Source organism: Pholis gunnellus (assembly GCF_910591455.1).
Source record: "Pholis gunnellus genome assembly, chromosome: 12".
Taxonomy (NCBI): Eukaryota; Metazoa; Chordata; class Actinopteri; order Perciformes; family Pholidae; genus Pholis; species Pholis gunnellus.
Window position 1 is genome coordinate 3886285 of NC_136539.1, and position 13735 is coordinate 3900019.

General features: G+C 43.8%; 1 protein-coding gene across 12 annotated transcripts in view; it reads right to left on the reverse strand.

Annotated features, from left to right (window-relative positions):
• Positions 1 to 1434: 1434 nt before the first annotated feature.
• LOC306704181 (LIM domain only protein 7-like) overlaps positions 1435 to 13735 on the reverse strand; it is a 47471-nt gene continuing 35170 nt past the window's right edge. For 3 of the 12 annotated variants that reach the window (XM_079170417.1, XM_079170412.1, XM_079170421.1), the window contains 16 exons: positions 13097 to 13258; positions 11986 to 12170; positions 11818 to 11881; positions 11449 to 11505; positions 10232 to 10257; positions 9778 to 9885; positions 7759 to 7845; positions 6958 to 7334; positions 6713 to 6760; positions 5186 to 5241; positions 4840 to 4998; positions 4293 to 4476; positions 3714 to 4043; positions 2822 to 2930; positions 2249 to 2351; positions 1435 to 2168 (listed from right to left, as the gene is read on the reverse strand). In XM_079170417.1, the coding sequence (XP_079026543.1) occupies positions 2146 to 2168; positions 2249 to 2351; positions 2822 to 2930; positions 3714 to 4043; positions 4293 to 4476; positions 4840 to 4998; positions 5186 to 5241; positions 6713 to 6760; positions 6958 to 7334; positions 7759 to 7845; positions 9778 to 9885; positions 10232 to 10257; positions 11449 to 11505; positions 11818 to 11881; positions 11986 to 12170; positions 13097 to 13258 (2078 nt within the window). In that variant the 3' untranslated portion in view covers positions 1435 to 2145. The remainder of the gene's footprint in view (positions 2169 to 2248; positions 2352 to 2821; positions 2931 to 3713; positions 4044 to 4292; positions 4477 to 4839; positions 4999 to 5185; positions 5242 to 6712; positions 6761 to 6957; positions 7335 to 7758; positions 7846 to 9777; positions 9886 to 10231; positions 10258 to 11448; positions 11506 to 11817; positions 11882 to 11985; positions 12171 to 13096; positions 13259 to 13735) is intronic. The other 9 variants (XM_079170420.1, XM_079170416.1, XM_079170419.1 and 6 more) reach the window with 9 other exon arrangements.

A 13735-nucleotide genomic window follows, 5' to 3' on the forward strand; every position in this document is an offset into this window, starting at 1 on the left:
AATTTCTACTGAAAAATTAAGAAAGCACAGATTGTCCCAGTGTGACGGCAGAGCTACAGACAGTGTTCAGAGACAAAATTCGGTCTCACTTATTCATTTACAAACTAAACCGTATGACTATATTCCATAAGGCATTATGCCTATAAGTTACTGTGGCTAAATTCAAAGGACACAGAACCTCTCCGTCTTATAAATAGTTGTGCAAACAGCTGCAGCTGAAGGATCCTTTCACTCTTAAAAATCTTGTATCGCAGTGTCCCCTTCTGGCGAGTCCGGGCTACACCTAAGCTTTAAGCCTACAGTGTGGAAATGGAGCACGATTACTGGACTCACTCCTGTGTGTTGATTGTGAGGGGAAGAATCATCCACGAGGGCCTGACTGGAAATCTATTGCTGAATTTGTGTGAAATCTTGTGTGAAAATTCCAGCGGGAGGGCATTAAAGAAAGAGTTGTTCTCGTTGGATATTCGTTTTTTGATGGAGGGGAGGAGCAAGCACAACTGAGCTCTTCCATCTGTGTTCCATCTCTTCACAGACCCTATTCTTCGAAGCATACTGCCTCCCTGTAAGCCCCAGCACACACACACACACACACACACACACACACACACACCCACACACACACACACACACACACACAAGCCACTGGACTCGCCACATCAAAGCCTTCCATAAAGGCCTGGTTTTGGCCTTGGCTTTGGAGGAAAACGATGGATGGTTTTATATTTTATATTTCTCATCCATTAGACTGCGCTTCGCCATTCAGGTCCTGCTTGTTTTCTAAGCATGAGGATTAAAATATCTCTCTCCAGCGAGAGAAGCCAAGAAACATCCCCCTCCAAAAAAGGAATAAAAAAATGTGAGATGTGTGCCTCCAGGGGCTGTTTGTGCTGTCCTGAAGAATACAGAGGCAATTTATGCTCAGCCCAACTTATTTCCATACAGCATATCACTTCAAGTGGGCTTATTTACATCTGTTGGGAAATGAGGACAGTTTGGTACCTTACTGCTGAAATGCATTCGGGGAAGCTGCAGACTGAACAATCAAGAGCGTCCCCGCTCGTATGAATATTCAACGTGTTTATGCAGATATATCACGACAGAAAACATTGACAAAATAGCGTATCAAAGTGTAATCAAATACATTGCATGTGCACCGAATGAAATATGCATGCCAAATTGGCTTCAGAGAGCACAGAGCAGGCAGGTCCTCTGAACCCTTTGCACAAAAAGGCTCATTGAAATTCCTTTCATTATGACTGTGGCACTACAGAAAGACAGAGAATGAGAGGGACGGACGGAGAAAGATGAGTGTAATGGTTTCTGATTAGAAAGGCAGGGAAAAGCCTTGCATCATGCACTGGGATATAATTACAAGGAATTATGCAATTTCACCTCTGGGGGGGAAAAATAGTCAACAAAAAACACATGAGATGAGCATTTAGTCATTTTATTTACAAATGTTACGGTTTGCCTCGATCCATTTAGTGCGATATATTCTTCACATGGAAAGCTGCTTGTGTGTACAATTCCTCCATTCATCAGTGAAAACTCCAAACAGGTGCTATCCAAGCAGACAGTTTTAAATATGCTTTGAAAGGATCCTAATAATCTTAATTGCTAATCCCACCAATGAAAAGGCACACAGACGCGACGAGAATACATTGGTTGACAGACCTGTTAATACCACAAGACTCGGCGAAAAAAAAAGAAGAAGCAAGAGTGAGACGAGATTGAAACCTCGAAATATCTCTCGAGATCTCTAAAAATCTGTCATTACAAAGATCTGCCTCAATAATCTTATCGACAATTTAACGCTTTTACTAGTTTCGTGGCTAAAACATAAAAAAAAACTTGCGGATGCATGCAGAACCCTTACAATTTTGTACAACTGTAATACTTAATAAGATATAGACACGTTAAAGTAGATAACTTCTTTGCAAGCTTACCCTCTCAATCACACACTGAAAATAAAAAATAAAACGGAATATAATTTGAGTCAACCGGAAATTTCTGTCGCCATAAATGGAAGTATGTCCAGACCAGGTGTCCCCGGCTGCTTGCAGTGGCTTCGATGCACACGTTAACGCTCAGGGGCTGTTGTCACATGTAGTCTCTTCGTCGATCTGCTGGAGTACAGTCACGTCACATAGTGGTTGGCTGGCCAGCTGGGAGACAACAAACAGCAGCATTAGAGGGAAGAAAACCAACACGACGTCATGCTCGTCACGTTGATTTGCGCGCTCACCTTTGAATCGCATGTAGCAGGTGTTACAGAAGAGCTGCCTGTTCCGTATTCTGACCTCGGCGCCGGCTGCCGACCCTCCGAGGTCACACTTGCAGTCGATGCACTGAGGGAGTTTAAGAAAGGGAAGAGTTAGAGAGCTACTCAACCGCTGGTTAAAAGCTATAGACTACAGTGTCCAAGTCCAAAAGGCGGAGGGATGAGGACAGACAAGACACCCCTTGATTGTATGAAGAGAGAGAGAAAAATGGAGGGAAAAGGATAAACGAGAGTCGAAGATTGGCAAGATGGATCACTGTTCAGATGCAGGAGACCGAGCTCGAGTGAAGGCCAGAGTTCAAGGGAAGGATCGACAATTAAGCGTTGAGAGAGACAAAGTGAGGGAGAGGTGGATTAGTTTGTCTTGCAGGGTTTTGGCACAGAACATACTACTTTGCTCAAGCTGTGAAAGAGATCAGGACCTCGAGATTCACCAGGATTCACCAGGTTAGTCGTAAAAGAAAGGAGGAGTTTGGAGGAATCGAGGCCGAGGTGTATTGACGGTGTGCTCCGGCCGACACGTGTCCCAGCTCTCACCTTAAAGCAGCCCAAATGATAACAGAGCCCGAGGGACTCGATGATCATGGCCGCTCCCTTTCCCAGCGGGATGTCACAGAACGTACAGATTTTCCTGCCACTCACTGACCTGGATTACAGAACGCACAGCTGTGATTTTTAGAGCCGAGCACACGTGCACAACGCATGTATGCATATGCATACGCACACACACACACACACACACACACACACACACACACACACACACACACACACACACACACACACACACACACACACACACACACACACACACACACACACACACACTATGCAACTGTTAAACTGATAGATGGCTTGTTTGCTAATGGTCAATATTGTCCTTTTTTTTTAAATAATTATCTTGGATGAGGGCCAATCACGTCCCCTGCCAAAATGGAGCAGGAGCACCTCCACAACATTCTGTAAAATATTTAATAATGTTTTTGCATTTTTCATTACTTTAATTGTTTATTCCATTATAGAAATCACTGAGTAAACAATTATCATTTATACTTTTGGCACGGAAACAAATGTTTGCTTAATTCTTAAATGACCGGTGCCCCGGTGTTGCTTTAGAACACATGAACAAAGATTCACACAAGCTCAAAACAATCAAACAGGGAATCTTTAAAAAAAAAATTGTGTGTCAGAGTTTCACCTGTCAGCTGTGAAAAAAGAGGGTGAACAACACAAAACACAATATCATACAACAACATATCATATTAGGTTCAAAAGCAGAACAAGTGAAATCAGTTGAGCTTCAACCACCACTCCCCATCCAAAGTCATGGTTTATTAACACCACCTGGAATATGACTATGCAACCCAGTATACCAGTGAGAGGTTAGTTGTTGGGGGTGTTAAGCGAAAGCAGCACTGTTAATATGTACCTGCTCCGCTGCTGAGGGGCGCCTGCCTCAGACGTGGGCTCTGGGGAGGTTGCGGGTGACGGAGAGGACGGCGAGGGGGACGGCGACTGCCGGGACCAAGGGGACATGGGGGTTCCCGCCCCGGCTCGCAGGGAGCCCATGGAGTAGGAGGAAGGCAGGGCGGAGGAGCCGGCCCGCTGGGACCCTGACGACCCGCCGCCGTAAAAGGAAGTGCTGCCGGAGAGCGCCGAGTTAGGCCGAGCGTAGCTTTGGGCGAGAGAGTTGCTTCTGGGCGTCCACGACGAGCGCCAGGAGTTGTGGGAGGCGTCCAAGTTGTCGAGAGACTCACCTCTGCAAAGGCCACACCCACGCCACACCCACATTAGCCCGTTAGAGGCATTTAAAAAGTCTGGCTACTAACTGAACCTGTGGTTTTAGAATATCTGGTCTGATCAAATTTGCCAAGATAAAGTCAGAGTAGCCAGACTAGTAAATGTTTTAATATTTCAGCAGGTAACACAGGATATTAGTAAGGGTGAAAAGCCAGCCACCACCATCACACAACAGAGATGAGATTGTTTCACTCTAACCAGACCGTACCTGCGCATGGGCGGCACGTCGGACTCATTGGTGGCGGCGGTGGTGGAGGCGCGCTGGCGGATCCAGCTTTTGTCCCTCAGCAGCGGAGTCTTCTTCTTCATCTCGTTTAGGATCTGCTGGCGCTCCTGCTCCGCCTGCGATGCCGACTGCTGACCCTTCCTCTCACCCACCCCGCTGCCCGTCACTGCACCCAGAGAGGAGAGGGTGGGAAACTCAACATTATGCCGGGCTACATGAAAACGCTTCCGGTAGGACAAACATAGATCACGACTGGCGAAGAGGACGGGTCAGAAACGATGAGTCTGTGATGAAGTCTGGTTGGATCGGACCATTGTTTTTAAGCGCAATGAAATTTAACGCACAAGAGAAATCGCCCTGCAATCAATGAGTTCATTGTTTTATTGCTGCATGCAATTTTTCCGCTTGGCTGACTGATTGATGCACCATTTGATTGGTCAGCTGTTAATCAAACAGCTGTAGGTTTTTGATTTTGTAGATCATCACAAAATGAGAGCGGGTTGGGGGTGGGGGGAGGGGCTGAGCCCACCTCTCTCTGGCTCTCTGTATCTCATGGCGTTGAGGATGTTCCTCCTCTCCATCTCCAGCTCGGACGCCGCCCGCTGACTCTGGGCCTCTTTGTCCAGCGCGCTCCTCGCATGCTCCTGCAGCAGCTGGTGAACCATGCCCCCCGGCTGCACTAACGCATCTACAGCAGCGCACGGCCCAAATGCACGCGCAATGGCACAGTGCATACGTTGCTTTTACAGTTACATTTTCTAAAGTTTTAAAACAACCAGTATGAAAGAAACTGAGATTTTATATTGCTGTTGCATTCACAATCCATTCATCATTAAAGGTAAACTACAATGACGGAGAACACCTTTAAAACTGACCTTTTCTCAGAGGTTTTTCCTCTTTATCAAGCTGGGGAGATGATTGAGATTTTGTCCTGTCAAATAAAAGAAAATAACTGTTATTTGAAGAAAAGAAAAGAAAAGAAAAGGAGCCATACTTACACGGCTATCTTTATAGAAGCCACAGGTTTTACAACCTTTTTGTTACCACCATAAAATATCAATCAACTCTTTTGATATGTCAAACCCCACAGTGAAAGAAATGGTTTAGTGAGAAAAGTGCTGATTGCAGACAGCACAGGTCACTCCCCGCTCAGCTGGAGACATAACACACGAGCTGGCTGGAGGCCTTCCAATTTCATGAGCGTCTATATAAAGAGAGATTGTTTGAATGATTCAGTTCAGCAAGAAACAAAGCAGCGAGTACCTGGACACACACGCTTTAATATGTGTCAGCTTTGTTCATTACTGAGAAATGTGTTGAAAATATAACAAAAAAAACATGATTACTGTTCCGGAGATATACGTGATGTCCAATGATGTACCTGGTGTATGTGTTTTAAGGTGAATGACAAATTGTTCTTGTTTGATAGAAACTGGTTTTGGTGTTTGGCAGGATTATGTGCTCGTGAGACACTGTTTTGGCAGGTTCGGTGCAATTCAGGCAAGAACAGAATATGTTGCCAAGATGACTCCTGTGCAGAGAATTATATAAAGCACTCAGATAACCTGGAGAAGCTAACGTGAAAGCAACACTTATTCATTTACAATTCAAATGCAACCGATTACACCTGAAATCCCCCTATTTCATATTTATAAGCAGTATACAAACATTTAATGGAAGGTTTATAACACAATTTAAAGTACTGCTGTTATTACTTCTTATGTTTTTACTCCTGTTTTATTCTGTTTTAATTGACTTTTTCTCTTCTAGTTTTACTTATTTTACTAAATTGATCGTACTTGTATTGCTATTATTATTTTGCACTGGTGTAAGTACTTATACACTTTATATGTATTACTTTATTGTTTATATAGCTTTATATTATATTCTAATGTTTTGGAATTTGGAATTAATAAACCTTATCTTATCTTATAATGTAGTTGTAAGCAGATATAAGGACATTTTTAAGTGCTTATTAAACTTCTTCTATGAAGACATATTGTATATTATTACAGCTGCTTTTTAGTATATTATCCTTAATCATCTGTTCATACAGGGACCTTCATTCATGGGAGCCCACGGGAGGAGTTCTAAGAGTTTATTAACCTATTTGCCAACAACTATTTATTAGTTGTTCATATACTGTACTGCTCTTAAACACTTCATTGGGGGACATTCAATAAAGTGTTGCCCATTCAACCTATTCAACTCATTATCTTGAAATACTATAATATGAATTGTAATCATTGTGAGGCACTTCAATCATTATACATAGTATTATTACTTATCAAATTGGGAATAAGGCGAACAGGTTTTATTGGTGCCAAAAGCTGATTAGCTGCAAACAGAAAGCAGCATTATCTTGTGACTGCAGATGCAAACACAATCCCTGCTGGACTGACCTGTCTGTAAAGGACAGTGACGGCGGCACACTGGCAAAGCCGGAGGCCCTTTGGTGTTGGGAGTGTGTGGGGAGAGGTGGGGCGAGGGTTACAGCACAAAGGTGGAGGACAAAGCACATGCAGACACGTTAGTTATGTTAATGCGCAGACAACAAAGCAGGTTATGTCAACTGTGTTATTATCCACATGATGGACGTATGAGGGAGACGTGTGAGGGGAGTAGAAGGAGCGGTGGCTCTACTGACCACTGCTGCTGCTGCTGCTGCTGCTCTGCCAAGGCTCTCTCCCGATCCCTGCGCTGCTGCTCCACAGCTTCCTGCCGCCTCCTCTCCTCCTCCCTCTCCTCCTCCCTCCTCCTCTGCCACTGCAGCTCCTCCTCCACCCTCCTCTTCCTCTCCTCCTCCTCCTGCCTCTCTTTTGTCTCCCTCTCCTCCTGGAGCTGCCGCAGCTCGCGCTCCTCCTCGTCCCTCTTCCTCCTCTCCTCCGCCTGCCTTTGGCGCTCCTGTTCCTCCTTCCGCTTTCTCTCCTCCTCCTCCTCCCACGGAGGAGTGGGGGGCTGGCCGACGGGAGAGAGGGACGAAGGTGGGCCGACGCCGCGTCTGCTCACCTCCAGGCTCGCCGGCTGCAAGAGAGAAGGGAGGACGGGAAAAGAGGAAGTGTTCAACCCACGATGGCCTTAGTCTGAACTTGATCAACCTCCAGGAGGAACTGAACAACGGTGGAGGAACTCGTGTTTTGAAATTCCAATCAATAGGGAGTTTTTGTTGCAAAACTATAAGCCGGAAGGACTTCTGTCATTACGGGAAACATAATCACACATGTTGTGTGTGTCCTGTGTGAATATCCACATGACAATACATTGTTCTGCTCTCACTCTATGGGAATAGAACCTGCGTTTTAAAAAAGCCAGAAATACCAGCCCCAAGCCACGTAACTGCTGAATAATCAATGCAATTTTCATCAACAAACACAGAACTTGTCTTAGAATACATTCAGAAGTCAGAGCTTATTGTCCCCTTTTAATACAAATGAAATCCTTTTGTTACCTCTTGTTGGTCAACGCTCTTGGCAACCTCCTCCTGATCCTTGAGCCACTCCTCCTGCAACTTCTCATGGTCGCGTTTGTATTTCTCCTGGAAGAACAGAGCAGGGAGAGATGTCAAAGTTCATCCAAATAAAATGACACACATGCAAACACTCACATACACACAAAGACAATGAAAGAAATATATATTGTTCAGTACATTAGGAAGACAAAACAATTCAAATAAAAACTATATTGTAGCTGTATTGTATTCAGGTAATTCTAGGCTCACCAACATGTTATCTAACCATCCTGAAAAGTTGATAACCCTAAAGCTTGCCCAGGGCGGGAAGTCTCACTGGCACATCATGAAATCAGGCCGTATATCCAACAGGGAACAACACTGGAGGAGTAACAAGCCTTCGCAGCTACAGCAGCTCTGCTTGGACACCTTTGATCTCCATCCAGAAATAGACCCTCGGAAAATATGTTTTGACAGGGTTCTACTACATTTAAGTCGGATACTCCACAGATGCCTTACTTTCAGCTGCCGGATCGCTCTGTTAAGTGTTCTGTCTTGAGCCCATTAGGAGCAGTCTGCTTTGATTGGGAGGACTTCCTGGTCTGTTATTTCAATCTCTGAACCCCGTCTCATTGTAAGTCGGGGCACACGGACAGAGTATTTCAGATCAAATGGATTGTGAGGCTGGTATTTTCAGATGTATTAATGGACTAAAGCAGAGGTCTTCAACAGGGGCTCCGCGGGGCTACTGCAGGGGGGTCGTGAAATGTTTGGTTGATTAGACAATTCTATTTTTTTCAAACATGAATCTGTCCATTATTTTAATAGTTCAGTGTTGTATGCAAGATAACATGTTTATGCATGGCAGTGGCACTAATAGGCCATCACTCATTTTCGTTTCCACATTTATGTTTAAAATAAAAACGTCAATTTCAATAGCTTGTATGCATGATTATCATGCAATTAACAGACAATGTTGATATTGTCATTGGTATCAGCTGAAGGTATGTTTCTAAATGTCAGTAGCACGGCCGCCCTACTCACTGTGCCTTCACATGTTTAAAATAAAAACATGAATATATGAACCTGTGTATTATTTGAATAGCTTAGTATTGAATGCACAATAAAGAGCTATGTTTATACATGGCACTAGGCCCAGTTTAATATAAAACACAATTTTATACAATATATGTAGTCGGGGGTCCCTGCTCCATCTCTCTATCAGTTTGGGGGTCTTTGATCTGAAAAACGTTGAAGACCCCTGGACTAAAGGCCCAGCTAGCTGAAACTAATGCAGTCTGATATGCCAGTCCTACAGTAGATCCTACCTTTGTGAAGGTTATAATGTTCACTTTCTGTTTCATGGTCATTCCAGCGGGTGCAGGTTTTGGCGCTGGTGAATTGTGATGCGTTTTACTGAGAGGTGTGCACCACATATTACAATATTGTGTATATTGAATTCAAATTTGACTTTCGGCCTATGTGAGATACACATAGTAAATAAATAAAAATAAAAATAGCAAATACACACTGCTTTAAAAAATAACTTCTGTATTGTTTTAATTGCATTTAGTTTTCTTATCTACCTCCTTGAGTGTCTTTATTTCATTGCGTTGTGATTCATCTGAATTGTTGCTCTCTTAATATAACACAATACAATTTAACAGCTCCACAAACTATAGAATCAACCTCTCTCTGGTACACTTCCAATGAAACCTGAACATTGTAACCTTGACTGCAGTGCTGATTAATTACCGAGTACACCTCGTAAACTGGCAACTGAGTGCATGTTTGCATTTCAACACCCATGCTGCCATACTATTTAGTATGCCATGTAGTATGTCTCAATACCTAGCATGTCAAATGCAGCATGCCAATAAACACCAGGATGTCCTGCTACTGCATCCGGTCCCATTTATCCACCAAGACGGCCAAAGTTCAAGGCCCACTGTTATGACATAGTAGGATGTCCCAGTTATATGCATAACGTCAACGCTACTCCAGTGTGCCCTTATGTACCTGTAGGAGGCGCTCCTGCTCCTTCTGCCATTTCTCTTGTCTTTTGCGCTCCTCGTCTAGGTCCCAAGACCAGCGGCTGGAGGACGGCGTGATCGAAGGAACGGGTATCTGCAGACGGAGAAGAATGGCACGTCGAATAAGACGGCATCACGTCTGCCAACAACTTGCATGACCTCTTCACTCACTTTGTGATATTGTCAAGTCATGTCACTTTTAATTAATACAGACAGTTTGTACAATTTACATTATATTTGTATCCTTAGACCCATGAGTATTTGATCTAACTCATAAAAAGGAAAGCTCACTGCAATCAAAGTCATTTTCAAATTTGAGATTCTTAATAATATGTCTATACTTTGTAATAACTGTGCATTTAAAGACGTTTTCCTGCTATAATAGAAAAAACAACAAAAGAGACAGAAACAGCGCTCTATACACTGATAAGACTACTCACGTCTGGCATTGCAGACTCTGATCCTCCTTGAAAAGAAAAGAAAAAGCATCAAGTCAGTACTTCTGGCATGCACAGGCAGCGCAATAGAAGAGACGTTAACCCTGAGGGTTAATATACTGTAGCAATCGCAAAGTTGACAGGCTTATTAAATTTTCAACAGGACTTTTAAGTCAAACGGCATGTCCTCATTGAAAATGTCAAACAGTAAATTATGTTTTCAACAAGCCCACCGAGCAGGTTAAATTTCACCCGCTAGGACTTATTGATTCTCTCAATCCAAGATCAGCCCCCCGGTTGACATTTAAATTGGACGCCAGGCCCAATAGGTTCTGAATAGGGAAATCAATAAACTGATTGTGAGAACAACAAGGCCAAACAAACGGGAAGGAATAAACACACGTGTGAGCAGCATGCGTACTTAAGGATGCTTAAGGATGCAGACACGTACAGCGCAGCCAGTCTGAAAGGTTAACATACGGTTTGATACATGCAGGCTAAAGGGAGCAACGGGAATGCTTTCAACTGCATGCGCAGCAAAGTGAAAAGTGTAACCGTGTGTTAAACCTGGAGCATTTAAAAAAACACCACAAACACTGCAGGATTCCAACGGTTTGTGTTTGTGGTTGGTACGCTGGCAAAGCCTCTGACATGCTGTCCAGCCTTTGGAGCTGAATGTGCTACTTTTATACTGTTTTACATTTTTCTTTTCATTTGTACTGGGTCTCTTCTTCCCTCCAAAAACAATAAGCAGTGCATTTTTATCAGAAAATGATTCCTTAATTTGACTCCAAAATAGCACCAGGCTCCCTCGGTTTGAAAAGCATGTCAAGAGTCCCAGTTTGTACCAAGCGAAGGTGAGGAGGTCACTGCACACTCAACCCTGTTTACCACAGAGGTAGACCAGCGCACTGACACGGGACCCCGAGACACCTGAAGGAGGGGAAGGGGGCACAGCACAACAAGTTACGCTCTGGCAACCAAACAGAGCCATGGAGGAATCTACTTCAACCCGGACGGCTCATAATCAATCGATAATGCAACTTATCAACTGAGCATGAGGCTGTGACCGATGAGAAACATGCAAACATCCCTTGGGAAGCTGAGAGACAGAAGCACAGAGAACCAAGCCACCAAATCACAAAGAAGTCATCATTATCATTATTATCATTAAGAACCACCCCGCCCCGATTTGGTCAGTCTTCTTTTCTTTTTTTTACCTTTTTCAAAAAACTCTGACCTCCGTTTTAAGTTTTTCAAAGACATGGGTTCTGACTCTACATGGGAGATGGAAAACAGGATACAGTGAGGCACAGGAGAGGAGATACACCGTTTTATATTACCAATACATCAATCACACACACAGCACATGTTGCTTTAAGCTGTATCACAACAATACGTTTCAGATAATGTCACATCTTTTTACACAGTAAATGTCCATCAATAACCACAACAGGCCAGTGTTTGCAAAGACGTTCCCCCCAAAACTAAGTCAACAAAAAACCCATCGGTGCGTTTCTGTATTCAGCACAGAAATAGTTGCTAAGATCAATCCCATAACCTTTCTGATTGTGTGCTCTGCTCTTTACCTTTGTTCCTCATGGTCACCGCCTGCTCACGGAAACCTCCATTAACTCTGTTTGAAGCCACGTCCTGCAGGGGGGGAGACACGGCGGGGCGCCCGCTCATTAGAAGGGCCCACAATACAGAAACAAAACATGCTCAAAACCCGAGAGAGTTCACCCCAGGTCACTTACGAGGACTGGGTGGGCGGCGGCCTCTTCGGGGAGCAGCTTTTCCATGGAGGCACGCGAGGTGAAATCCAGGCTGGAGTTGATGGCGTTGGCGTCGGGGGAACCTAGAAGTATCGGATGATCCATACTGGTCAGATTGACGGTCTTATGGCTTTTAAATGGCATGGAAGGTTGATCTCTGTCCCAGTCTGCATGCAGACAATGCAACGGCAAAAAGAAAATAGGATGTGTTTTTGCACATAAAGCCACGTATTATGTGCCTGTATATATACATATGTGTGTGTGTGGTAGTAGTCGTTAGGAATTTGTGTACGTGAAACCCAACATTTGACAGTGAATTGTCTATTTACATAAAGAACGCTATGAAGCAGGGGACACGGTTGCTGTTATGGTGTTATTACAGAGAGCAGCAGGGTGTGACAGAGAAACCTTCCCCAGCCATGCAGCCTATTAAAGCCTTCATATACCCACACAGTGTTTCTAACAGGCTCACAACCACTGGACTTCACCAAACTATTTGAATAAGTACTGGCTGTTAGTTCAAGTCAGCTACTCTGGGTGGTTTATTAATATTTTTTTGGAAGGAGACACTGGCGTAGTTGTAACAAGTAAGCCTGTTACACTAACACTGTGCAAACAGCACTCAGGGGACCGTGGACCCTGAGATGGGTTAAGTCTCCACAAGGAAAACACCGTACAGACAGGAATGCTGATAAGACAGAAAAGGCAGAAGGAGAAGAAGAAACAACCAGTCGGAAGAAAAAGGAAAAACAGGACAAGAAAAATGCACACAGGAAGAAAAAACCAGAAAGTAGAAATAAAAACAGTCTTCCCTCGTCAGATGAGAAAACAAACAAACATTACAGGTCCTTCACTGCTCAGCTGTCATGAGATCATTCATGGATGATTTCACAATAGTTTACGGACCAATTTAAAGTGTCAAAACTGTTTAGCAACGCAAGCGGCATAAGCAGCGCTGTCAGTCCAGGAATGTGACCCTTAAAGTGGTTCAATTCAATCTCCCGCAAACAAACAAACACACACACACACACACACACACACACACACACACACACACACGCACGCTCAGACACACAGCGTTCACATGACTCACTGTTCCTGCCGTGATTGCGTATGTCCATGATCAGACTGCCCTCCTGCAGGGCCTCCTCCATGCAGGACTTCCAGTCGGTGTAGCTCATTTCTGCCACCTTGTGCCCGTTCACCGTCAGCACCTCGTCCCCGACCTGAAGCTGGCACATCTCTGCCGGGCTGCCTGCACGAGACAGAGGATTACTCATAAGAGCTATCATGCTGCACTAAGCAGCGGTTGTTTTAATAATTTCAGTGAAATTGCATTTACAAGAAATGATCAAGTTTTTGGATAGTGAGACTTTTTAATTCGAGTTAAAAAAAATAATCTGTCTTTGTATTATTTAATGATAAAAAATGTAAATGGTGTCAATATTGACGGTGTATTTTGTGTAACAGATACTAAACAGTGCGGGAAGCTACTGAAAGTCAAAAGCTGCCTCTTCTAACATTTCCTTTACATCATCTTGACTTTTCAAGTGAAACAAGACAGAACATATGTTTATATTTCTACCAACTAATTCTATTAAGATCAATGCTATTGGTTGTGAACATTTGACTGTATGTCTTTACGTTGCTCTGCATGGCTCATGCGTGCATGACGTGGTTAATAACAGTACGGCTCATTTACTGCACGGCTCCATGTGCAGAACCGTGAACG